At 41.2% G+C, this 26,746-nt stretch overlaps 2 protein-coding genes and 3 long non-coding RNA genes across 12 annotated transcripts in view; all 5 read right to left on the bottom strand.

Annotated features, from left to right (window-relative positions):
- Window positions 1–1,163: 1,163 nt before the first annotated feature.
- On the bottom strand, window positions 1,164–5,982 carry LOC105902000 (trypsin-3-like). Its single transcript, XM_012829513.3, has 6 exons — window positions 5,941–5,982; window positions 4,189–4,363; window positions 3,485–3,635; window positions 2,508–2,761; window positions 2,074–2,210; window positions 1,164–1,394 (listed from the first exon to the last, which is right to left on the bottom strand). The coding sequence occupies exons 2-6, from the start codon at window positions 4,226–4,228 to the stop codon at window positions 1,245–1,247; spliced, it is 732 nt and encodes a 243-aa protein (XP_012684967.2). The 5' UTR covers window positions 4,229–4,363; window positions 5,941–5,982; the 3' UTR covers window positions 1,164–1,244.
- Window positions 5,983–14,579: 8,597 nt separating this feature from the next.
- LOC105902016 lies at window positions 14,580–19,133 on the bottom strand. 2 transcript variants are annotated; one of them, XR_004165861.2, is made up of 5 exons: window positions 19,034–19,133; window positions 18,481–18,539; window positions 18,114–18,237; window positions 17,793–17,875; window positions 14,580–14,916 (listed from the first exon to the last, which is right to left on the bottom strand). It is a non-coding gene; the product is annotated as an uncharacterized LOC105902016 (long non-coding RNA). The 2 variants fall into 2 exon arrangements; XR_001162462.3 differs by lacking the exon at window positions 14,580–14,916 and adding an exon at window positions 17,004–17,608.
- On the bottom strand, window positions 15,106–16,496 carry LOC116225004. Its single transcript, XR_004165862.2, has 4 exons — window positions 16,397–16,496; window positions 15,795–15,853; window positions 15,460–15,587; window positions 15,106–15,188 (listed from the first exon to the last, which is right to left on the bottom strand). It is a non-coding gene; the product is annotated as an uncharacterized LOC116225004 (long non-coding RNA).
- Window positions 19,134–21,046: 1,913 nt separating the features above from the next.
- Window positions 21,047–21,987, bottom strand: LOC116225101. Its single transcript, XR_004165910.1, has 3 exons — window positions 21,682–21,987; window positions 21,386–21,480; window positions 21,047–21,224 (listed from the first exon to the last, which is right to left on the bottom strand). It is a non-coding gene; the product is annotated as an uncharacterized LOC116225101 (long non-coding RNA).
- A 2,631-nt stretch (window positions 21,988–24,618) lies between these two features.
- The window catches only part of kmt2ba (lysine (K)-specific methyltransferase 2Ba), a 36,957-nt gene continuing 34,829 nt past the window's right edge, over window positions 24,619–26,746 (bottom strand). For all 7 annotated transcript variants that reach the window (XM_031586713.2, XM_031586715.2, XM_031586716.2 and 4 more), the window contains exon 37: window positions 24,619–26,692. In XM_031586713.2, coding sequence (XP_031442573.1) covers window positions 26,417–26,692 — 276 coding nt within the window. In that variant the 3' untranslated portion in view covers window positions 24,619–26,416. The remainder of the gene's footprint in view (window positions 26,693–26,746) is intronic.

Genomic DNA, 26,746 nt, shown 5'->3' with positions numbered 1-26,746 from the left:
CTATGGATCTACACAGGAACGGTGTGTGCCCGTCCCATTTCAGTGTGGGCTCAAGGAACATGGCACGCAAAGTCCTGCAAGCACTGGATGGTGGAGAAGGACCCCAACGGGTAAGGGGTGGGCTAGAACCAGGCAAAGTACATCAGCACCAAGTCAGTCAGGTTTATTTAGCAGTGACCAAGGCTCCAATGTATCTTCAGCAACTTGTATTACATGTAAAGGAGATGGGTTGTTTTCAATTTTCTGATGTTTGTATGCGGTGTTAAGTGGTACTTGAGTTAGTGTGCTGTGAGTTAGTCCGGGACAGACCTTAGATTAAATCAGAGAGCTTGAAATCAGAATTGCTGGGCAGGTAAGTTGTACATGAATGCTTTACACCCTTAAAGTGTAAGTGTACCCCCAGCTCTGAACTCCACCCACTGTACAATTTTGCAGTGCTAAGAAGCGGGTAAGGGGCTGAGAGTTTACTAGACTATATATCTATGAATATCATGACATAGAGACGTACCAAAGGTTGACTCTACTTCAGCATCAGCCTTGCAAGGTTCAGGATCATCAGGATCAACAGCAGATGGGGTGTTATGCTCAAAAAGCAGATTCTTTTTTTTTACAAAATTGGTGTTTTGTCAATAGGAATACCAGCATTGATGTGTTTAATCACATTTCAGTAAGATCATTTAGTTTACAGCTAAAACATTGTTTTTTTTATTACATAATATTGTTCTGGCTTTTGTCATTGTAATTCAATGTATGCAGTATTTCAGTATTATTTGAGTGTGCCTTTTTAGGAAAAAAATCCTGTGCCTGTATGACCACAGATATGCATGTGTGAAACAACTGGTGCGGAATTTAGCATGGAGAGGATCTAGTTAATCAGTGAGTTTTTTTTCTCAACGAGGAAGAGTTCAGTTCATTGCCTACTCTACTCTTAACTAATGCCTACAAACTAATGTGATGTCCTTGTCAGGAAGTGCTATGGTTTTAAGTATACAATACTAATAATACTATACAATACTAATGTATTACCTGCAAAAACACCAGTAGTCAATACAAACAAATCTCAAAATCTTGACATGAAGATTGACTTGAATGTGATGACGTCACAGCATTTCTGATGGTTTGTGAATGTGTGTTCATTAAATGAGGTCTCTGTGAAAGCCATATTTCAGTCCAGAATGTCTTTATTGGCCATAGAGTTCATCATGACAACATTGTCTCATTGGAACAGAGGTGTGTATGGGTTTTTAGTTGCTGTTCATGACACCCTGGATCCAGCTGTTGTAGCGGCACACGCGGGCGTAGACACTGGGGTGGTCCGCCATAGCACACTTATAGCCCCAGGAGACCACACCCTGCAGCTGGCCACCGCACACCAGAGGTCCGCCAGAGTCACCCTGTATGGAATGAACACGAAGACGCACACGCAACACAGACAGACACATGCACACACAAATAAGTCATTCAGCTGCTTCAGTAAGCTTTCAGTTCTCTCCTCAATATAGATTATGCTTTTCATTTTCTGTCAGCTTATTCTCCGTACTTGTACAGTCTTGAATATGTGAAAAAGCAGGAGAAAATGGTCACAGTAATGCTGCAGAGACAGCCTAGCTTTTAGGTGATAATGACATGCTCAGGACAAGGTATGATAGTAGTTGCATGATCCCAGATCTGATGTATGGCAATGATGTCATTATCATATGGATGGTGGCAATATAATTTTAATAAGTTCATGTGTCAAGGCATTCAGTACTCTAGTAGCAATAAATTATAGTTATGCCATGATTCCACAGTGTGTGATTCATGAATTATGATATGAGGACTCCAGGGGTGATCTGTGGTTATAATGTCATAATTCCAGGGATGACCTGAGATTATGATGACATACTTGTAGGGGTCATCAATGACAATGATATCATGATTCCATTGGAGATCTGTGACTATGATAAGCTTTCTGCGGTGATCTATTATTTTGACATCATGATTACAGGGCAGATCCCTAGTTATGATGTCATGCTTGGGGTTATCTATGATTATGATGTCATAATCCCAGGGGGCATTGGGCATGGCTCTGACCTGGCAGCTGCTGGCTCCTCCATGCATGAAGCCAGAACAGAGCATGTTCTCAGTCATCAGGTGGGGATAGGCATTCTTGCAGATGCGATCATCGATGATGGGTTGTCTAAGGCACTGCAGGCGGTCAGGCATGGCAGCTGATAGACAGAAAACACTCATGTTTGTAGGCTATGTCACAGAATTCAAAGTTGGTTGAAGGAGTCATTCAAAATGAGCCCTTATGCTGAAGCTGTAAATAACACATGCTGAAGCATAAAAACACATAAGAGTGCACAAAGATAATGACGGAGGAGTAACTATACTACTTATTTCTTACTTAATCTGAAAGGTACACTTTTTAAGACAGACATGAACAGTGAAGCCTCCTATGACGGCTTGTTACAGAAACACTTATGAATACAGACACCCTCACATTCTCCAGGACAGGTACCCACTTCCGCTTGTGATGGTGTTACCCCATCCGGACACCATGCAGCCCTCGTCGGCCACGGGGCATCTGCTGGGCAGGGCCACAGTCTGGACGTAGCTGTTGAGTGCAGCCGGGCGGCTCAGCTTGATGAGCATGATGTCGTTGTCCAGGGTGTTGTCGTTGTAGTTGGGGTGCTTGATGATCTTGGCGGAGTCGATGAACTGTTCGCTGCCCTCGTTGGAGGAGTGGCTGTGCTCACCAAGGCGCACCTGGATGCGACTTCAGAGGAGAGTGAAGAGCTGGGCTTAGTTAGCTATGACTTAAGAGTTAGCATGAGCTAATGCTAAAACAGGCTTTCAATCAGAATGACAACACTAACAGAGTAAAGGCAATGGAGCTGTTTTCTTACCGAGACAGAGTTTGCACATGCTAATGCTAGCCAGGCTTTCAGTCAGAGTAACCACTGTAGCAACTGACAACTCTAACAGAGGAAGTTTTAATTATGGAGTTGTTTACTTAGAAAAATATTATATAAGGTACAAATGACCGGTGTGTATGGGAGAATATACGATGTACTGTAGTTTCGACCCTGTGCTAATGCTAATTGTAGAGAGACCACAGGTCGCCTGGAAGATCCTCCTTTCTTACCCAAGTTTTAATGCACCTGTAATCAGTGCTTTTCTGTTATTTGGTCATCCAATGAAACTCACACACCTACACAGATTGCAGCAGACGGAGGAAAGGCTTCAGACAGTCTGCCGGGTCGGTGTGTCTGATCAGCACCAGATATGTTCCAGAACTATAAGCAGGTGTATGTTTTCTCTTGTGTGATTTGTGGTGGATTCAGACACCACACTTTTACATTTCTGCTTGGTGAATTCGGACACCATATTTTAGATATCTGCTTGGTGAATTCAGACACCATGCTATAGATTTGCGCTTGGTGGATTTAGACACCCTTGTTAGGTGGATCCTATTTTCAGAGAGGAGGTAAGGACTCACGACTTGTAGCAGTGGGCAGCAGACACAACCCACTGGCTGGAGATGAGGGAGCCACCGCAGAAGTGGAAATAACCGTCACTCAGGGAGGCCTGGTAGGGTGCGGAGTGCCTGGGGCACTCATAACCTCCCACCACCTTCTCATCGGACGCCCCTACAGCGGCCAAACAACAACAACATATTTATTAAAGATAGACGTTTTTCTGCAAAAAGTATAGATATAGAAGGTATCAAGAGAAAAAGAACATCACACCAAAAGTGGAGATAAACAATTACAACCCAGATTACAGCTGATTGTGTAATAAATACATTTGTACCTGATTGATCCAGGCTAAATCTCTCCTAGTATCGGCTATTAAGTCGGTAAGTTCATTGAATGAAATCAATTCAATTTTACTTAATCGCATAGTACCATTAACAATGAACATTGTCTGAAAGCACTTGATTGAACCCCCTAGGCAGGGCACACAGATGACTGTGGTGAAAAGGGAAACCTCCTAAAGGCAAAGGTCATGTATTAAGTAGATCTTTAGTAGAATCTACTTACAAAGCCATCTTCCTCTTATCAGGCAGAGAGCCAGGGTCAACTGTTTGGTAGGCAGCAATGCTAACTATTGTATCACTAACACCTCCTGCCTAACAGTTCCTAGCTCAAACTGAAACGTTCATATAACCGCCTATGTGCTGTTTCACTGCAGTTTACTCACATGCCACTTCGAGCAATGCCAACAATATCAGGGTCTTCATGTCCACGCCGGTCTGCAAGCTGTTTGCTGTGAGACATGGGCATCTTCCTTCCTTTTTATACCTCCTGCCTGCCCACAACCACCTCAAGTTTTATCATTACTGTGGGAAAGCTGCAGGTGTCTCTGGAACCTTTATCTCATCCCAGAAGGAAAGTTCATGTTAACTAATCCACTGCGCATGGCAATATGTTGTTCAAGCTTTTAGTTAAATGCACTAATGTTATGTGATCTATGGCTATAGAGGTTATAGGGCTAGAGTTAGGGTTGGGGTTTGTAGAAGAAAATCCTTTTGCTCTGTTCGACAGGTGCTGTGGTGTCTTAGTGTGAGACAGTTTTATCTGGATACTACATGGTGCTGCAACAGATGTTCCATAGGGAAGGCAAATAATATGGCGCCCTGACCTCATGTTTGTCAAAGACATTTTGTTTGTTTTTAATGTATTTTTGAACCTCTGACATGCAAGTCGAGATAGCAGACATGCAAGTTAGTGGAAATTGGTGAACTTCTAAAGTGGAAGTACAAGTTTTATATCTTTTTGCAAAGTGAAAGACTGCAACAATCTTTTTTTAATTAAATGTATTTGGGGTTTTTCTATTCGAGCCATTCTGCATTTAACTGACAGAAAAGCTATTCTTGAAAAGGCCTTTTACAGTTCCCTCTGAATTCTGATCAAAGGTCCAAAACAACCAGAGTAAGCAGAGTTACTACTGGTAAGGTCAGAAAGGTTTAAATGATGATGGTCTGGTGTAAGACAGGATGGCAAGAGAGAAGCCAAACAGCCATATCCTTGAGTTAAATTAAAGATGCAAATCAGCATATTGTTCCCCACGGTCCTCTAGCTGTCCGTTAAGTGTGTGCGCGCTCAAAACAACAATGTATTCGTACAATTCTTACAATTCCAGCCGATTAAGACATTGTGTCAGGAGCACGGAAGGGAGGGGTGTAATCTGATTGGCTGTTGAGCTCAAATATCAACATCTTAATCGAAACATTATTATACTGTTCACATCCTTTTCCGCTGTATTTATTTCACTGGCTCAAAGTTCTCTCACTGGTATACGGAGACTATTCCTCATGGCTAAAGACACAAGTCGTGGTGACAGAGGTCAGAATAGGGGCAACAGAAATCAATCCGTTCTAGAAGCCTTACACAATACACTCATTCTGTTTCCCTGGTGATTTGGAGGGCAGAGCGGAGTAATGAAACTGCCTCAGGTGTGGCGTGTGTTGCGCTCTAAGAGGATCAGCTGAGTTGGCTTAGAGTGTGGAGGAAGAAACACGCCAAGCATGGCGTGATCAGTTACTGGACACCTTCCATAGCAGTACTGTAAGTCATTTTAAATAAATTAAAATAGGATAGAAAGCTGATGTCTCTATATGGTTGGAAAAATATTGTACCTATCTGTCAGGCTTGTGTCAGGGATTGAACCCGAGTCACTGGATTGGCTAACTAGCGCTTTAGCCCAGTGTGCTAGTGATAACCCACAGGACACAGAAGAACAGTGGAAAATCCAAACGCACAGAAGATCAGGAACAGGGCAAAGGGCATAAACTAATCAGATACAAAATGTAGCTTTCAGGTGGGCCTGAACCATAGCTAACTGAGGCAGGCTTCAAGAAGCCAAAAGCGGCTAAGGACTGCAACGAGACACAAAAGCGTTGTGAGAACCGCAGCGAGACACCAACCAGAAACTAGTTAGAGCTAGAGGTACCTGAGTGCTTGAGAGGGCTGCGTGTCTTGTGAAAAGACTAACCTGATAAGGTCCACAGAGATTAGCAGGTATTTATACTCTGGCTAATTGAGAGAAGTGGCAATCACAAAAAGCGAGACAGGTGAGGGCACACAATGGGAAACAGGTGAGTGAACACAAAGCACAACAAAGGCACACAATGGGAAACAGGGGGGTATTCGTCGTAGCTCGCTAAGCGGTTTAGCGAGCTAATTTTCAGGCTAAGATAAAAAACGCCCCTCTTTTTGGTTCGTGGAAGCAACTTTTGATAAATCACCATAGTTACATATCGATTAGCACTAACCTGCTCCAGGGCAGGCTAACTTAAGTGTAGCTGGATAAGCGTGCCACACCCCCGGAAAAAGGAGGGATCCCATTGACCAAGGACTGATATTAGAGTTAGATTAGCGGAGGGAGAGAGTTCTTTGCGATCGCCAAGATCCATTATTCTTGTATGAGCGCTACCGATTCAGCCGACAAGGAATCATTAATTTACAAGACCTTCTGGAGTCATTTATTGCAAACACCACAGTCGAACATTGACTGTCTTGCGCTTTTTTGCGAGTGGTACATTTTTGTAGTGTCGGTGATGCGGAGAACAAAGCACTCATAATTATATGAGTGTTATTAGTACACCATTGCAAATCATTATTGTAGAAAATGATTAAGGTGGACTCATGATAAGAATAGAGAGAAATACAGACAATTTATTTTCACTGCTTCAATTTATTGCATTTGTTATTAATACATTGCCATTTAACAGACGCTTTTATTCAAAGCGACTTCCAAGGAAATGTAAAACTTCATCGAGGAAGGAGGTGAGGGGATTTGAACTAGCAACCATGCAAATTCAAACCAGTAGAGGAAACCTCTGTACCAGTGGACACTGGCCGTCAGGTAGTCATACATAGATATCACTCTATAAACATCCCAACACACCTTGCTCTCACAGCGGTGGTGGTGTTGAATTTTGCCATGATTATGGTCTTGTATTCTTCATAAGCGTTCATGTTCATCTCCTACTCGCCAGCGGAGAAAAAGAGCCCTTTTCTTTGAGTTTAGAACCATTATACCGTTAGAAAATCATGGTTTTGGTGATCGACCTTTCCTGCCTTTTGAAGTAGGACGTGCACGCGCAAATGCCATGATAACTTTAGCCTGGTTGAAATTAACCACATGATTAGGATGCGGATCAGCCGTTAACGAACCGATATTTGCTGTTCTCAATCAGCTCGCTAATCTTAACGGGCTAAAAGGCCAATTGATTAACTTAGCTTCAATCCTACGACGAACGTACCCCAGGTGAGGGCACACAAAGAAAACAAAGGCACATGTGCATAATAATAAGTCAGCCATATATTGTCCTTTGGCCACCAGAGGCCGCCAATGTCCCAATTCGTGGCAATCGCTGGCCCGAATCGTGACACTATCAGCAGTGCTTAGATATTGCATCATAGACATGAAAATAGCCTCCCAATGTTTTGTGGAAAGGGGCAAAGGGAAAGGGAACCAGTCTTTCAAATCGTAATAAAAAAAACACTGGCGATTAGGGGGCAATTGCAGGGGAATAACCTGGGAGGTTTATTTTATCAGTATACACTAACATGTTAACAAATGGCCCAGTAATGTTTTGTAAAAATGAAACAAAAGTCGCATTCAGAATCAGGTTTTATTTTAAGTCCATGTGGAAAACAAACAAGTTCTGCAGTTTTGCATCCTCACAGGAGAGGTGGTGAAGTGGGAACTGGTTCCAAAATAACAGATAGAAAAGCGGAGCTCAGGTTGTTGAACATCATTCTGCAGGGAACAGAATATTCTTTTAAACCGCAAAAATGGAGGCTGGCCCACACTTGTACAACATGGAGGAGGCGTGCCTAACAGTACTTTTACCAATCAAGAATGATGTTTATTACTGTAAGTAATGCACATTTTCATATGGTATAGACTATCATGCTAAATACGGGTCCCAAATAATTCTAATACTGCGCAAAACTAGCCCCTTAGTTGCAGATTAGCATTCGCAATGGCAGAGCAAGATCAGTGGGCAGCACAGCCCAAGGTCAGGTCAGGTCATTAACTGATCGAATGTATCTTAAATGATGTGTTACTCACCCCAGAGATTGCTGCAGTTTTTTACTCAGAGATTCTGCCGTCTTGTCTAAAGTGCGGTCCCAGAGGTCGTAGAAAGGCCTGCTAATGGCGGCTCCCAGAGGGTCCACTGCCTCCTCTGAGGAGTCAGATGAGATGGGGAGATTCTCGACGCCTGCCAGCAAACAACAAGGAGGGTACTCATTCACTCGCTCACTCACTCAGTCATTCAGGCACTCATTCATTCACATACTTATTTATTCACTTAATGAATCACTCTCCACTGATTTGAGTGGGATTAGAAAAGTGTTTACAAGATTTGGAGTAGGAGCAGGCTCATTTTGAACTTTAGTCCCTTAATTACACAAACTCAGTAATATAGTAACAAACACCCATAAATTCTCTCCTATACATGCACTATTTCTCTCTTGAGTACACACACAAACAGTGACATGCAAAGAGAAGCAGAAACCATCAACCATAACATCAACATTGTTTTGCCATCAACATGCAGATTTTTTCCCATCAGACTCATACACACAGTTCTTACACAGTGCGAAAGCTGCGATGATAACAACAGCCAAAACGTTCTTCATGGCTACAGAGATGACAACCTTAGGCACACACAGGGAACACACACACATACAGGGAAAATAATAAAATGACCCATGCTAGCTTCAACGCAATTGTTATCAGTGTAATAAAGCGTAATAAAGACAGAGACTCCATTAAAATGTCATGCATTGATACTTACCAGCAGTCTTCCACAGATCCTGTCTGAATGTCAGATTTTCCCCTTAGTCTGTTTGTACATGAATGTGTGTCTATGTGTGGTGTTGGTCAACACTGCAAATATTGAAAGCTACAGTGAAGTCATTCACCTGATTACGGCATCCAATCAAAGCTGTTGAACTTGTTCCCCTGTGAACCGCAAACTAGGTGTATGGCACTAGATCAGACCAAACAATGTAAAGTGCACTCAAATCCCAGCCAACTGTAAAAGGCCTATTTTGATGGAATGTCTTCTTTGCTGCCAGTTATAACTGTGTTCCATGACTGTTACCACTCTATCAAGAACCAACGAATCAGATAAATGCATGAATTGGTTTTCAATTTGAGAGGTACATCCACAGTAACCTGAAGATATCACAGATAACTTTCTATTGATAATACATTTTCTATCATATTTTACCAAACACACTGCCATATATAACTGATTTAGCATATTCACAAAATATATAAGTATATTTATTATTATTGATATTTCACAGTATTTAAAGGTTTGATTCTTAACCTCAGTACCACATCATCTTCTGTACATGGTCTAACTTAATTAGCTATGGCAGTGTAATTCTTCATACTCATACATTTCAAATGTCTTGTGGGATTGAATGTGGGATGGTACATTTCAAGAGTCAAACTAAAATGGCCACCATGCAGTCCATCAGATCATTTTTAGTACACGTAGTAAAGAGGGAAAAAAACTCCTTTTATTCTTGGTCAGTTTAGCCTCCTCACAATGGTTGGACTTCGTAAAAGACTAATGAGCAATGTGTTCATTCCACGCAGATGGTGAGGTCACATACAGTATGCCGTTCTAAAATGACATTTAGGCAAAAAATATTTTAATTTAATGTAACACACATATATGATCAAATGCAACATTAATTTATTCATTCATTCATCCATTCATTCATTTCTCTTTTGCATGTGGGTTTTCCATGGCGTTTAAAAAAGAACAAAATAATTACCTGCTTAACTTATGAATTATACAATATCACGTACAGTTTGTAAAGAGAGCTTTGAAAATTTTCTCTGCAAGATTAGCTGTTGCGTCGGCCAGACGGACTGTTGTTTCAGTTTTTGTACTGGGAGACAAAATAAGACAAATAGGTCAAAAGAACATCTCTACTTGAGCTTACATCATTGGCCTGAATTATATTAAAAATTAAAAATCACAGTATGATTCCCTTATTGTATTACCAATGGAAATGGTACTTTCAGCTCCAACATTAAACTATGCTCTTAAAGAAACACAGAGGACATTAAACTATGCTCTTACAGAAACACGGAGGACAATGAAGAAATGCTTGGTGATAAACCTACTCTACAGCAGTTTGAAGGTTCTCTTTTCCAACTATCTGGCCAACCAGGTCCATGGTCTGGTCAAATATTGAATGCACGTGGGGAACCCACTCAGCACGCCTTGGGACACGAAAACCCACCACACCTTGATCAGAGAGCACAGAGCACCTTGATTACTGCATGAGTGGTGTTTTGCAGTTGATTGAGAAACAGTCAAACGAACACACATGTGCATGTGCACATGCTCCCCTCCCCTCTCTCCCTCTCTCTCACACACACACCAGGTTGTGTTTTCAGAAGAAGAATAACACTTAATATGGGAGTCATGAGAGCAGAACTTACTGATGACAAGTACTGCCATGAAGGCTGAGATGAATAGTAGCTTGGTCATGGTGAGACCCCTGCAACAGGCAAGATGTTAACTAACAAAAAAACGTGCCATACAATAAATGAATCATATATACTGTACACACACACACACACACATTGAGACAAATGCCTTAAACTTTTACCTAGTACTGTGTGTGTGTGTGCGTGCGTGCGTGCGTGCATAAACATAGGCATGTTGCTTGTGATATGAATGAATAGCTTTTTGAAGTACCTTAGAGCTTTGGTGAGTATCTGAGTTGAGTTTGCAGGATCTGCAACAGCACAGTGTGGAGGAGGTCAGCTTTATGCAGTGCAGCCGGTAGGACAGAAACAGGCCTAGAGAGCAAAGTGCAGTCATGTCATAGGCAGGGCAGCTGCTGGTCTACAGGTCAGCGATCAAATCAATATCAACAGAGCACATGGAAACACAGAGGCTGCTTGCTTAAAGGAGAACAAATATTTGTATGTGATCAGTTACTGGACACCTTCCATAGCAGTACTGTAAGTCATTTTAAGTCAATTAAAATGGGATAGAAAGCTGATGTCTCTATTTAGTTGTGAAAATATTGTACATACCAGATCTACATATCAGCAGTGCTTAGATATTGCCTCGTAGATATGAGCAAAGACTAGCAATATTGTGTGGAAAATCCAGTAAAGGCTACCAGTGACCGTGGTTACATGGATTCGAATAACTGCCTTAGTCGGACTGAAATCGCATTATCCGTTTCATGTAAGCACCTTAGTCGGATCGTAGTCGGACCGCACATAGTCGGACTAACACCCCTGGATAACTCGATCCGATCCAGTTGATAGTTCGACTATTGCGGCATGTAACGGTGAATTGGATAAGGAACTGGACTTTGCGTCTTTGCGCATGCTTGAGATCCCGCCGCCCTCCTCCCTCCCTGCCAGGTCGTGACCCGGAAGACGAAAGAGACGATACGTTGTCTCAACTGTTCATACTAATGACACGCTTATTTATGAATATCCTGCAGACTGTCTCACAAGCTTATTCTTGTTGACTATGAACAAACATAACAGAAGAGGTCCGAAGATATGAGTACCTTTACAACCCCTCCTTAAAAACGTATAAGGACGTTCAAATTACGATACTTATGTGGTGCCAGTGTTGACAAAAACGTTGACTGCGACTGTTTGGACAGAACGCGCTAATTCACCGAACAAATACTTTCATATTAATTTCCCACCACTTGTTAGTCATGTCATCCATTCATATCGATGTGAATCAATCAATACTAATACATCTTTAACTGTGCTGTGTTTTTGTTTCATTTCACAACGTATTTACTGTATAATCAACGATAGCAGGTGCCCGCTTGTAAACAGTCCACATTTTATTTGCTTAAAACACACAGCAGTACTGTCAAATCAGAAAGCAAATCAGCTGTCAAAGGGCTGTTACCTGACCAAATACCTTTCAAACTCGGTGATAGTATTCACAACTAATTTGTTCTTCATTCTATCAAATATGATGAAGTGTGGTCCGCGACGGCCACAAGTAAATTATTGCGACATTTCTAACATACAACTCAGAACGAAGAGAACACAGCCAGTAGTAGCCTAATCTAATAAAGAGTTGCCTAATCTATTAACAAGGTCATGGATTGGTGGCTTAAGACAGGAACTATGAAAAGAAAATTAAATGAGAAAGCCTCTAACATAGACAAGGAGAAAGTGGTTCAGCCTCATTGGGAATTATCTCGCCGCGGAGTTGCATTCAAAACACTGTGTTTTTCTCCCACTGAGACAGCAAGATGATAACTAGGCTATATTCTGTGTTGTGTGACGTTGGATAATGACAGCTCTTAATTATGAAAAGTTGACTACTAGGATGGCTGTATTAATGCCAGTGGGCTAGCCTACTGTTGGTAGTGAAATACTGCGGTCAGTATGCGCATCGTTGTGTTTTGTGATGTCTGTCTGAGTGTGTGATGGGAGTATGAGGCTGTGAGCGAACTATAGTTTGTAACATAACCAAGTCACGCATGGAGCAGGGTTCCAGATGCTTTGCCTTGCGCATTGTCATATCTATAACTAGCCTACTGGTACGTACAAAAGGAGAGCCCACCCGCGAAAATCATGTGTGCGCTAACAATTGTCTGGCGCCAGGTCTTGGGTAGGAGGCATGTTGTTCCGGGGATATTTAGTTAAATGGTCCGCAAATTTTTTTTTTTGGCTAAGTGGTCCTTGGTCTGAAAAAGTTTGAGAAACACTGCTTTATAGACAATAACGATCATTCACTCCCATTGCACTCAAACAACCACACTCAAACGAGAAGATGTTGTATCAATTAGCCTATTAAGTACTGTATTTATAGATCGCAAAGAGTTCAACGTTACAGCAACATAACTTTGCTCCGGTCGCTAAATCTGATATATCCGTGTGCATCATCGCTCTCCCTCTCTCTCTCTGCCACACCCACCCTGTAACCTACGTGTTTATACATTATACAAGCAAGACCATTATATTGTAACAAATCACGGAAGCGTGGTATATTTGTTATGGCTTTTTATTAAACACTAAAACACAACACACTGTCACAATGGCACGGGCTTTATGCCCTGGTGCAAGTTACCACGAACAGACTGTGCTACCATCACCCACCTGTATAAGCTCTGTCCCAACACAGAACAACGACATGTAATTAGAACGGTAAGGAACATATAGGGAACGTCGTTGAGCGCTAGTGCGTCACATAGAGTATAACAGTATGCGCCCGCTGCACGGCATTACGGGGCGACTATGCCGGCACGTTAAAATATTCTGGTTTAAAGTTAATGCTTGTGAAATCAGCTGTCACTCGGCTATTACCTGACCAATACCTGTCAAACTCGGTCATAGTATTCACAACTAATTTGTCCTTCATTCTATCAAATATGATGAAATTTGGTATTGTACCCGTGAGGCAAGCCTGAGTTAAGTTCTGTTCGGTTATCTGGCGCTGAAAAAACCCACGAATAAGTACTGTCAAATCAGAAAGCAAATCAGCTGTCACTCGGCTATTACCTGACCAATACCTGTCAAACTCGGTCATAGAAAAATATCATGAATGCATATTTATTACAATGGGGAAACTATAAAATCGGAGTACGGACAACTAATGCCCAGCGTTGACGATGCAGATATAGAGCTGGAAACAGCTAAATGAGCTACAGCCCAAATGCAGTGAGCTTTATCAAGCCCTGGAAAGTTCGGCACATTTGCCCGTTTCCACAGCGTCTGCTGAGCGGTCATTCAGTACAATGGGGCGTCTTAAGACATATCTTACGAAGTACGATGACTGACAAAAGACTGACTGGACTTGCTCTCATGAATATTCACACAGATTTGGAAATCGACAGCGAAGAAGTACTAAAACAATTTGATGCAACTGGCAGAAGGGCAATGCGTTTTGGCTGTAACCCATTATTTGCGCGCGTGTGTGTGTGAATGTGCATGCGTTTCTCTCGCCTTTTATCTTTCACCTTTGAATAATGTAACTTATAAACACGTTGGCCCAGCAGAAACAAACAAACAACGCGATGGACAACCCAAGAGGCAACACGCATTTCTGGACCGATGAACAGACGCGATTCATGCTCAATCAACTGTTGTTGGTAGTGGTGAAGAGGTCAAGCGGAAATGGCTGTATCACCACTAGTTGTAATGAAAACAGCGCCACCTATCGTATCGGATATGACATGCTTTCGGCCAATGATTCGATTTATTCACTGCCATGTATATTGGGATAATAGCACCTACCCTCGAAAGAAAGCATAGTCCGACTAAGCAAAGATTCGAATTATACCATCATGTAAACACTGGAGTGTTTCAAATCATTCAATCAATCAATAAAAAAACAATAGAAATCAAAAACACTGGAGATAAGGGGGTATTGTAGGGAGATTCTGATGGTAACTTGGGAAGCTTATTGTACAGTATACACTGAAATGTTAACAAAATGGCCCAGTAATGTTTTGTAAAAAAGGAAACAAAAGTCGCATTCAGAATCAGGTTTTAGTAAGTACATGTGTAAAACAAACAAGTTCTGCAGTTTTGCATCCTCACAGGAGAGGTGGTGAAGTGGGAACTGGTTCCAAAATAGCAGATAGAAAACATGGAGGAGGCGTGAACTTTTACCAATCAAGAAAGGTGTTTATTACTGTAGGATCACTTTTGTTACAGCATTTAAAATGTCTTTTGGGGATTGAATGTGGGATGGTACATTTCAAGAGTCAAAGAAAAATGGCCACCATGCAGTCCATCAGATCATTTTTAGTACACAAGTAAAGAGAGACAAAACTCCTTTTGTTCTTGGTCAGTTAAGCTTCCACACAATGGTTGGACTTCGTAAAAGACTGATGAGCGTGTTCATTCCACGCAGATGGGGACGTCACAGACAGTGAAGCCGTTCTAAAATGACATTTACAAAAAAACATTTTCATTTAATGTAACACACATATGCAGGCATATATGATCAAATACAACATTCATTCATCCATCCATTCATTCATTTTTCTTTTGCATGTGGGTTTTCCATGCCATTTAAAACATATCAAAATAATTACCTGCTTAACTTATAAATTATACAATATCACTTACAGTTTGTAAAGAGAGCTTTGAAAATTTTCTCTGCAAGATTAGCTGCTGCGCCTGTCAGACTGAAAGTTGTTTCAGTTGTTGTACTGGGAGACAATATAAGACAAATAGGTCAAAAGAACATCTCTACTTGAACTTACATCATTGGCCTGAATTATATTACAAATGAAAAATCACAGTATGATTCCCTTATTGTATTACCAATGGAAATGGTACTTTCAGCTCCAACAATAAACTATGCTCTTAAAGAAACACAGAGGACATTAAACTATGCTCTTAAAGAAACACAGAGGACTTTAAACTATGCTCTTACAGAAACACAGAAGACAATGAAGAAATGCTTGGTGATAAACCTACTCTAGAGCAGCTTTAAGGTTCTCTTTTCCAACTATCTGGCCAGCCAGGTCCATGGTCTGGACATATATTGATTGATTCCACGTGGGGTACCCACTCAGCACGCCTTGGGACACGAAAACCCACCACACCTTGATCAGAGAGCACAGAGCACCTTGATTACTGCATGAGTGGTGTTTTGCAGTTGATTGAGAAACAGTAAGACAAACACACGTGCATGTGCACATGCTTTCCCTCTCTCCCTCTCACACACATACATAGTTCTGAAAATACACACCAGGTTGTGCTTCCAGAAGAAGAATAACACTTAATATGGGAGTCATGAGAGCAGAACTTACTGATGACAAGTACTGCCATGAAGGCTGAGATGAATAGTAGCTTGGTCATGGTGAGACCCCTGCAACAGGCAAGATGTTAACTAACAAATAAACATGCCATACAATCAATGAATCATATACACACACACACACACACACACACACATACACACACATATATAAATATATGTATAGAGCGAGAGGGAGAGAGAGACACACACACACACACACACACACATATATATAGAGAGAGAGAGAGAAAGAGAGAGAGAGACACACACACATGTATATATAGAGAGAGACACACACATACATGCACATATATACATAGAGAGAGAGAAAGAGAGGGGGAGAGAGAGAGAGACACACACACACACACACATGCAAAAACACTACAGTGAAAAGAGGCACATTGAAAAAGCTGCTGTAAAGTAAGGAGGCTTTCAAAATCACATGAAATGTTTGAACTTAAAATGTAAATATATAGACATACTAATGCAGAAAAAAAGAATAGCTATTAAACAAATTCCTAAAACCTTTACATAGTACTGTATGTGTGTGTGTGTGCGTGCATAAACATAGGCATGTTGCTTGTGACATAAATGAATAGCTTTTTGAAGTACCTTAGAGCTTTGGTGAGTATCTGAGTTGAGTTTGCAGGATCTGCAACAGCACAGTGTGGAGGAGGTCAGCTTTATGCAGTGCAGCCGGTAGGACAGAAACAGGCCTAGAGAGCAAAGTGCAGTCATGTCATAGGCAGGGCAGCTGCTGGTCTACAGGTCAGCAATCAAATCAATATCAACAGAGCACATGAAAACACATAGGCTGCTTGCTTAAAGAAGAACAAGTATTTTTATATGATCAGTTACTGGACACCTTCCATTGCAGTACTGTAAGTAATTTTAAGTCAATTAAAATGGGATAGAAAGTTGATGTCTCTATTTAGTTGGGAAAATATTGTACATACCAAATCTACATATCAGCAGGGCTTAGATATTGCCTCGTAGATATGAGCAAAGACTTGCAATATTTTGTGGAAAATCCAGTCAAGGGTACCAGTGTTTCAAATCATTGAATCAATCAATAAAAGAACAATACAAATAAAAAAACACTGGAGATAAGGGGGTATTGCAGGGAAATTCCGATAGTAACCTGGGAAGCTTATTGTATCAGTATACACTGACATGTTAACCAATGGCCCAGTAATGTTTTGTAAAAAGGAAACAAAAGTAGCATTCAGAATCAAGTTTTATTAAGTCCATGTGGAAAACAAACAAGCTCTGCAGTTTTGCATCCTCACAGGAGAGGTGGTGAAGTGGGAACTGGTTCCAAAATAGCAGATAGAAAACATGGAGGAGGCGTGAACTTTACCAATCAAGAAAGATGTTTATTACTGTAGGACAGGGGCGGTTTGTCCATAAGGGCGATTTGGGCGACGCACTGCCAAGCGGAAGAAGGAGATGTTATTTTTTTCTGTCCCATTTTACCACTAGACCGTCTGATCTGCCTCTGAATGTCATTGTCCAATCAGGCTAAAGTCGTGCATCAAATGGTCCCGCCCGATTTTGGGGTGAAATAGAATTCGCCCCAGACCTCTCTCATTGCCTCTCATGTTAATTGAATGTGGGATTGAATGTGGGATGGTACATTTCAAGAGTCAAAGAAAAATGGCCACCCTGCAGTTTATCAGATAATTTTTAGTACACAAGTAAAGAGAGACAAAACTCCTTTTGTTCTTGGTCAGTTAAGCTTCCACACAATGGTTGGACTTCGTAAAAGACTGATGAGCGTGTTCATTCCACGCAGATGGAGAGGTCACAGACAGTGAAGCCGTTCTAAAATGTAAAACGTAAAAAAACATTTTCATTTAATGTAACACACATATGCAGGCATATCAAATACAACATTCATTCATCCATCCATTCATTCATTTTTCTTTTGCATGTGGGTTTTCCATGCCATTTAAAAAATATCAAAATAAATACCTGCTTAACTTATAAATTATACAATATCACTTACAGTTTGTAAAGAGAGCTTTGAAAATTTTCTCTGCAAGATTAGCTGTTGCGTCGGCCAGACGGACTGTTGTTTCAGTTGTTGTACTGGGAGACAAAATAAGACAAATAGGTCAAAAGAACATCTCTACTTGAACTTACATCATTGGCCTGAATTATATTACAAATTAAAAATCACATTATGATTCCCTTATTGTATTACCAATGGAAATGGTACTTTCAGCTCCAACATTAAACTATGCTCTTAAAGAAACACAGAGGACATTAAACTATGCTCTTACAGAAACACGGAGGACAATGAAGAAATGCTTGGTGATAAACCTACTCTACAGCAGTTTGAAGGTTCTCTTTTCCAACTATCTGGCCAACCAGGTCCATGGTCTGGTCAAATATTGAATGCACGTGGGGAACCCACTCAGCACGCCTTGGGACACGAAAACCCACCACACCTTGATCAGAGAGCACAGAGCATCTTGATTACCGCATGAGTGGTGTTTTGCAGTTGATTGAGAAACAGTAAGACAAACACACGTGTGCATGTGCACATGCTCCCTCTCTCCCTCTCTCCCTCTCTCACACACACACACACACACACACACACACACACACACACACACACACACACACACACAAGGTTGTGTTTCCAGAAGAAGAATAACACTTAATATGGGAGTCATGAGAGCAGAACTTACTGATGACAAGTACTGCCATGAAGGCTGAGATGAATAGTAGCTTGGTCATGGTGAGACCCCTGCAACAGGCAAGATGTTAACTAACAAATAAACATGCCATACAATCAATGAATCATATACACACACACACACACACACACATACACACATACACACACATATATAAATATATGTATAGAGCGAGAGGGAGAGAGAGAGAGAGACACACACACACACACACACATATATATAGAGAGAGAGAGAGAGAAAGAGAAAGAGGGAAAGAGAGAGAGAGAGACACACACACACACACACACACACACATACTGTACATGCAAATACACTACAGTGAAAAGAGGCACATTGGAAAAGATGCTGTAAAGTAAGGAGGCTTTCAAAATCACATGAAATGTTTGAACTTAAAAGGTAAATATATAGACACACTAATGCAGAAAAAAAGAATAACTATTAAACAAATGCCTAAAACCTTTACATAGTACTGTATGTGTGTGTGTGTGCATGCATAAACATAGGCATGTTGCTTGTGACATAAATGAATAGCTTTTTGAAGTACCTTAGAGCTTTGGTGAGTATCTGAGTTGAGTTTGCAGGATCTGCAACAGCACAGTGTGGAGGAGGTCAGCTTTATGCAGTGCAGCCGGTAGGACAGAAACAGGCCTAGAGAGCAAAGTGCAGTCATGTCATAGGCAGGGCAGCTGCTGGTCTACAGGTCAGCAATCAAATCAATATCAACAGAGCACATGGAAACACAGAGGCTGCTTGCTTACAGGAGAACAACTCTCCACCCCCCAATGAAAATAGTGTAATGGGGGCCAAGTACCAAACGTGCAAAGGCATAGTGTTTCTACCATCTCTTATTATTACGCATCTTCTACTGCCACGAGAGTCTATGGCATCCCCTAGAGGTGTATGGTAAAACGTTTTGTTGGGTACAGTCCTTTAAATCTTTTCAAGTTTGACTTCCACCTGTAATCGTTCTAGCTGTAATAATAGGTCATACAATCATATTTAGAGGTGCGTTCACACATGTAATGTTGGAACCGGTACCATTACATTTACAAGTCGAGTTCAAAGTATCCAAAGACGTCAATTTCCACCGTAACCAACTCATGCATTTTGTGAAGTCTTCAGTAGGTTTAGCAAAGATGATTTCCAGACTAAGAATCATGTTGATAATGAGATAGATGTTTGTGGCACTGTGTTTGCAGCCAACTGAAATCTACAGCCATAATAACACGAGGCCAGGTCATATCTCAGCCACTCTGCTTAACATCAAAATTGGTAGATGGACTTGAGACACTGTCCCGAGCATGTCCGAAAACAATCACTTTCTTTTGACCACAAGAGAAAGCTGTAATAAGCAAAAATCATACATCCCCCATATGTATTCTTCATATATGAGATACATTTTACCAACATCTGACCGTCATATGGCACTGGAACTAAACAGGAAGTGATGTTGTATCCTTTGAAAATGTAATGCGGACTCTAATGGTCCCCATGATCATATTGTCATTTGTCTTGTAGGTGGCCCCTATCCAAAAATTCAAAGTGACCGCATAATTTCACGGTTAACTTAATGTAAATGCACATGAATGCCAAAAAATCTTTACAAACTTCATACTGATTTTGATAACATTACCATGGTGACTCTGCTAATGGGCTTGGCCCCGACATCCCTGTAAAGAGCCGAATTTCTGCATTCACGACTCACAGTTTTAAAACACAGTTGAACGGTTTACTGATGTTTTCTTGTGTGACTACACACATGGAAATGCTACACAATCAATAATTCACAAATGAATCGCATACGGAGTCATGGTGGCGTTGATGGGGTTATAAATAGGGATGGGTATCGTTTGGTTTTTATCCGATACCGGTACATAACCGATACTTTTAAAACGATACCGGTGCCTAAACGGTGCCGGAACCGATACTTTTATAAAAATATATATATAAATAAATAAACGACATTTAAGAAAGGCTTTTTTTATTGCCAAATATATGAACTGTTTAAAGTAGATTATATATATAAATAAATACAAAATACTTTTTAACTTAACACTTAAATAATATATGAACTGTTAACAAAAGTTTAGACTATACTTAAATAAATACAAATAAATTAAAAAAAACACACACACACACACTCTGTACACACACTACAGCTTCAATACTTCAGCAATTCTTTTGTAGAAATATCAGCATATTTGCCTTCTCCGGCAAAATGCGACACCTTTCCTGACTAATCGCATGACCTGCACAGGAGAAAACCCTCTCCGATGGTGTCGATGAGGCCTGTACACACAGATATGTATCTCAAAGTACAGACAACTGGTGCAGCTCAGAGGGACTCCCATAATGTCTCATTTTGAAGCGCATTACACTACAGATAAATTCCCCAGAGATGTTTTTCATGTTATTCTACATAACAGCCATTCATTTGTCTGGAAGTACACCAGTCAATATTCTCTCATTATTCAATCTTCACTTCAGTCAGAACTCCTTTTAAATGTGTTTTGTGGTTTGTGAAGGAGGGCGTTGTGCCTAAATAAAAGTGGATGACTTCATTGTGTTATTCATCATATTGACTTTAATACTTAAAACAAACTGATCTTGAAAAAAAGAAAATCCCATTGACAGTCTTATTCAAAGTGAATGGATTCCATTACAATCATTTGTGAGATATGCACTGGAATCCTTTTTGGCTCAGCAAAGATGACATCACTGGGACCAGAGAAATCCTGAAAGTACATGCAAGAAATAATTATTAATAATTACAAGAAACTGTAGTAAAGCAGAAATTACACAACAAGACTAGGCATCCTATATACTATGCAGAAAGACTTGGCTGCATTAGTCTTTTGACACTGACCTACTCTACTCAAACACAGAGCAGACTTACTATATGTCCTGAGGTACTTTTAGGGTCCATTGAAGAAGGTATCTAGGAGCCCGCTTGCTGCAGTTATCATACTGCCTGCCGTGTCAGTGGCCATTCTGAGACAAGAAAACACAATTTGATTCACCATCTTAATCTTGGGGCACTAGTCTCGCTTACTTTAACTGAATTTTAACCATGTAAAATCATATGGTTTACAACAAACTTCAACTGTTTGCTTGGGATACAACAGTCTGTATTTGTCTTTATTCTTTCAGTACTACAGAAGAGAGTGGAGGAACACTTTGGCCAAGACATACTTTAAAGCTGCAGCAAGGTTCTCTTCTCCAACTGCCTTGCCGGTATGTTCCATGGCTTGGTCATACACAGACCACAGGGACACCATGGGGGATTGGGTCTCTGCCTGCCTTGAGACACGGAAACTCTCCACACCTTTAAAAGAGAGTAGGCACAAGGAGTAAAAATGTCTGCACAAACCAATACAATCTATGTGGCATCGGATTCATTAGATGGATGTAAAGTTCCAAGAATAGTGGCCCTCATTCTCGAACATTTTCTGAAGTTTCTTCTGAAATATTTCTTACGGGCTTCGGAAAAACAACGTAAGCAAAAGACATCCGCCAAATTCATGCACGCTTGAAAATGTGGTCCTACGCAGCAGAAGTTTTCTGGGCTGTGCTCCCCCGGAAGAGTTTTCTTAAATTGAAAGCGCGTTCTCGTGCTCCTGAATTTGCATACATACACGCCCTGCCAGCTCCTTATAAGGGCACGCAACCGTAGTGATATGTCTATGACTTGAACGGTGCAGAGATGGACTGTTGCAGGATGTAGATGTGTCCATTCTATTCCACTATAGCTATATCAACGTGATTGAGTTTAGTGCTTATTTATTTATTCACTTACATTTGCAGTGTTCGTGTACATTACATTTAGTCATTTAGCAGACACTTTTGTCCAAAGCGTCGTACAAGGGATAGAACAGTCAAGCTAAGAGCAATAGAGACCTAGTGTAACAATAAATACTACTTTACATAAGAAATAGAAAAACGAAATAGGAAATAAAAACGAAGTGCAGGAATGTAACTGCTATAAGTGCAAGTTAAGCACTAGTCGAAGTGCCAGTTAGGAAGGGAGGTGCTCTCTGAAGAGTTGGGTCTTCAAAAGCTTCTTAAAGGTAGAGAGGGACGCGCCTGCTCTGGTAGTGCTAGGCAGTTCGTTCCACCAACGTGGAACTACTTGAAAATTCTGGATTGCCGTACTTGCACAGACGGCAGTGCCAAACGACGCTCACTAGACGAGCGCAGCATTCCGGTGTAGTCCTTTTATTTATTCGGTGCCTCGTAGAATCATGACTATAGGCCTACATGTGAAACGTAATTGTTAATGATACTTTAATCCGAGGATCTGTAGAGTTGATGTGAACGCAATCACCAACGATTTCTCACAAATTCATTAACACGGAGAGTTTTCTTAAATGCGATTCCTCAAAAAACCACAAGATGGCCCACGGGGCCATCTTGTGGTTTTTTAAGGAATCGCATTTGAGAAAACTCTGGCCGAGTTACGACTGCTATTTCGAGTTCGGAAAGTCTTCTGAAGTTCAGAGCATATCCCAGATGAGAAAACTTTCATGAATGCCAAATGTTGTCCTAAATCCAATTCAGAAGAAATTCCTCTTAAATTCTTCTTAACTGCGTTCGAGAATGAGGCCCAGTCTTTTCAGAATCTGCTAAATAGTTCTATAAACAAAGACGTTGCGTGCACTCATATATCACTCATGACTAAACTGGAGACATGGTGCCACAGACTAGCTGAGAATCTGAAGATGGTTTGTTTCATTGAGCAACATCGTTGTCAGGGTTACTAAGAGTGCTTACCGACAGCATGGACTGCCAGGAAGACTGTGATAAGTAGCAGCTTCTTCATGATGACAGGAGGCAGATGACTGCCAAACAACTATCAAAACAAAATCTACCCAAGCAATAATATCATTAATACATTTTTTAAAAAAATGTTTTAAATCATTGATAATGAGAAAAACAAGTTTTAACACAAGTGAGAACCTTACCGTAGCCTGTAAAAGCTGCCTGAGGACCCTTTGGAACATCAGAGGTTCAGGAGCTTGAGTTCAGCTTTATGTAATGCAGTGAGTCAATAGGAAGGTATCAGGCTTGGAGGGTAAAGTGCCTGCTGGTTTAGAGGTCAGCAATCAAATCAATACTCACACAGAGAACATACATTAACAGTTTGCTTCACAGACCAGCACAAGTTATTACAACACAACTTATTTCCTACCATGCATGCATGCACACGCATACTACCACTTACCAAAAAGATCTTGGTGTCATGCTGCATAGCAGCTCATTTTATACCGGAATAAATCAGATGGGTAAAGCCTTATGTACTTATTTATACTGGGTGTAACAGAAGGTGGTCATCATCAGTCATTTGCAGGTGGATGTTGAAAGTTTAAGTCATTTCACATTATCTCTAGTGGCATATGAAGTGTAACACCAGAATAAAGGGAGGTCATACACCCCAAAGGACTCTCCGAACATTTAATATGGTTACATAGATTAGGACATAAGTCATATATAATAGGTCATCCCTATAAGGCAGAAAATTTAGCAAGCTTGCGATTCCTGACAGTAACACTCTAACATGGCTTTTAAAGACCCAGTCTGCTTAATCTCCTTCACATTACACGTCACTTTGCGCATGACTGTTGTACGAAAGTACAGTGTGCAAAAGTTTATTGACGTCAGAAGTCAAACACAATGAAAGATAGCATTTTCAATGTTTACATCAAGCCTTGAGAGGCAAAGTAATGAGTGAGACATGATAGAGCACACCAAAGCAATATGTACCACGTTTGTGTTTTTATAAGGCTCATACACCCCCACTCCATACTGTCCACCCATGGAATTAGACCGGTGTATTTTTTTTTTTTTGCACCTTTGCTGTTTGATGACAAACCAGGTGAAAGCACACAGTGGTGTTTATTCAGGCCAGGCTTGGCATGAGTCTCAGCCATATTCCAGTGCAGGGATGGCATGAAAGGACTAAGAGGCTCTCAATCCTTTATCTGCTCCATTATCATCAATCTCATGCTGAGAAGCACTGAATCATCCCAGATCTCAGATTGATGAATCATCTTAAATCTCAGTTTATAACGTGCTGAATCATTATCTCCCGTTTCCCTCAACCTCTGATTTTATTTCACAACACTGACACAGTTTTCGTCAAACATCATTAACATCTTTATTTTAGATCATAGCATCATAAATTAAAAAAGTGCGTAAAAAATTTGAACAAGTTAGGAAATTTCTGTAGACAACTATGTACAAACAAAAAAAAATTCAAATTTGTGCTAGAACAGCAGGTAAGTCACGCTCAATATCCCTCAAAATTAACACTTCAGTGTGTGCAGCTGTACATTTCAGACCTGACTCAGTGAGTTCTGGACTATCAAAAGGGGTCACCCCATTAAAGCATGCAACAACCTCTTCACCACCACAGGCCTCTCCATTCAGAGCAGGAAATGGAGATACGCTGATATCTTGGTCCCTAATGTATAGAGTCAAGGACCTTCAGTTTGGGGGCAGGTGGATGTGATTTGCGTCTGCTGGTTGTCATTGAGGCCAGTTTTGGCTTCAGTAACATCTTGACAAGATTGGCCACACAAGGGCCTAGCTGTTGGTATTGAAAATATAGGAAGGAAAAAAATGGCTGTTGTGAGGATGCTGTATTGTAACACTTTAAGGTTCCCTACTGTATTTTGTTTACGAACAAACACTATGACACACATTAAAAAAAAAAACAATAATAAAGTTATTTTGGGGAGCTGGAGTCGTAAGGGCCAGGTCGACTCTGGGGGCCTCGGTTAGCTTGTCTGAAACACAGCAGTCATAGAGAAAAGAAAAACAAAACAAGACCATCTGCAGGATTAAAGCAGTCTCTGTTCATGAACTGCGTCTACTTCACAGGTAAAGATGTGGATAGTCTTGGAGTAGCACCTACATCAAATAAAGTCACCGTGAACAGCAAAGTGTCTTCAGTAGAAAGAAAAACATCTTTCCTGCATTTTTAACTCCCCCTGAAGTCAAGGGTACTACAGTAGAAAAAGAAATCCCCCCAAAAAACATATAGCTGCTCAACAAAATGTCAAATAGTGCTGAATCCGTTTGTGTCCCGTGTTGTAGAGCTGCATTTCTAATGTGTCTATGTCTGAGATGTTGAACCTGGTTTGTCCAAATAAGTCTGCACAAGTCTGTGGGTTCAATAAAGCAGGAACCCAATGAAGGACAGAGGAGGGTTTTTGCCATCACTTTTATCAGCAATGTCCAGAAGGTGGCGCTCCAGCAAAGGACATACAATTTTTCTTAGACTCAGAAAAGTAAAGCACACATAGCCAGCTAGTTAGAAAAAGAGGTAACAAGTCCTAGGGAAGATGGAGGAGTCTTGAGTGGAATCAATGAACGTGGGAAAGACAAAATAAGGGAAATAATCTGTGGAGAAAGTTTATAGAGGGAAAAAAAGTATGGTGACCGTAACAGCATGAGCGAAAGACTGAGGGAGGGGGAAGAAAATCCAGACGTTCATTTCACATGTATAGGCAATATGACAAGGGGCCATCAGTATAACACAAAATCCTCCAGTGCCACAACCTCATGCTGATTAGCCCCATGCTGACTGCTGCGTAAGTCTCCCAGGCTTGTAGGCTCACTTTGAATCATCTCACCGCTAAGTGCTCTACAACAAGAAACAATGGACAACCCGGCACCTAGTCCCACCTCCCCATCCCATCCCAGCCTTCGATGTAGCCCCCACGCTGCTTATTCTGTGCGCTTCTGTGTACCTCCTCCAAACTCCTGGTTTCTAGACTGTGAGGTAATCCAGCACATGGATCTAGGGTATTCACCAGTCTACAACCTCACCAAGGAGCTTGCCTTCCACCAGCACGCTACTCGATTCCAGTTCCCCAATCCTTCTGTCGTCACCGTTTCTTCCTCTTCCCTCTTTGCTAGTGCCTCCTCAGTTGAGGTAGCGGCGGCAGCGCCTGGCAAGACAGTTGCAGTGGAGCTTGCTGTTGGCGTCCTCGATGGGGAACTTGTAGTCGTAGGTGAGCTCCTCGCTGCGGTGGATCTTCCTCTGCGCGAAGATGACGATGTGCTTCTGGCCATCCACGCTGATGACCCGAGAGTAGCAGTTGGGCTCGCACGAGTGGTTGATGAAGCGCGCTGCGTTGCCGTGCATTGTGGCGTCCACCACCTCGAAGTCGTCAATCCGGAACATGTAACAACCTATGCCCTGTGAGGAGCAGAAAGGGAGGATAATTCAGGACTTGAAGAAAATGAGAGAGCA

Source organism: Clupea harengus, chromosome 19, assembly GCF_900700415.2.
Source record: "Clupea harengus chromosome 19, Ch_v2.0.2, whole genome shotgun sequence".
Taxonomy (NCBI): Eukaryota; Metazoa; Chordata; class Actinopteri; order Clupeiformes; family Clupeidae; genus Clupea; species Clupea harengus.
Note: the sequence above shows the minus strand (reverse complement) of the source record. Positions and strands in the feature narration are given on the sequence as shown.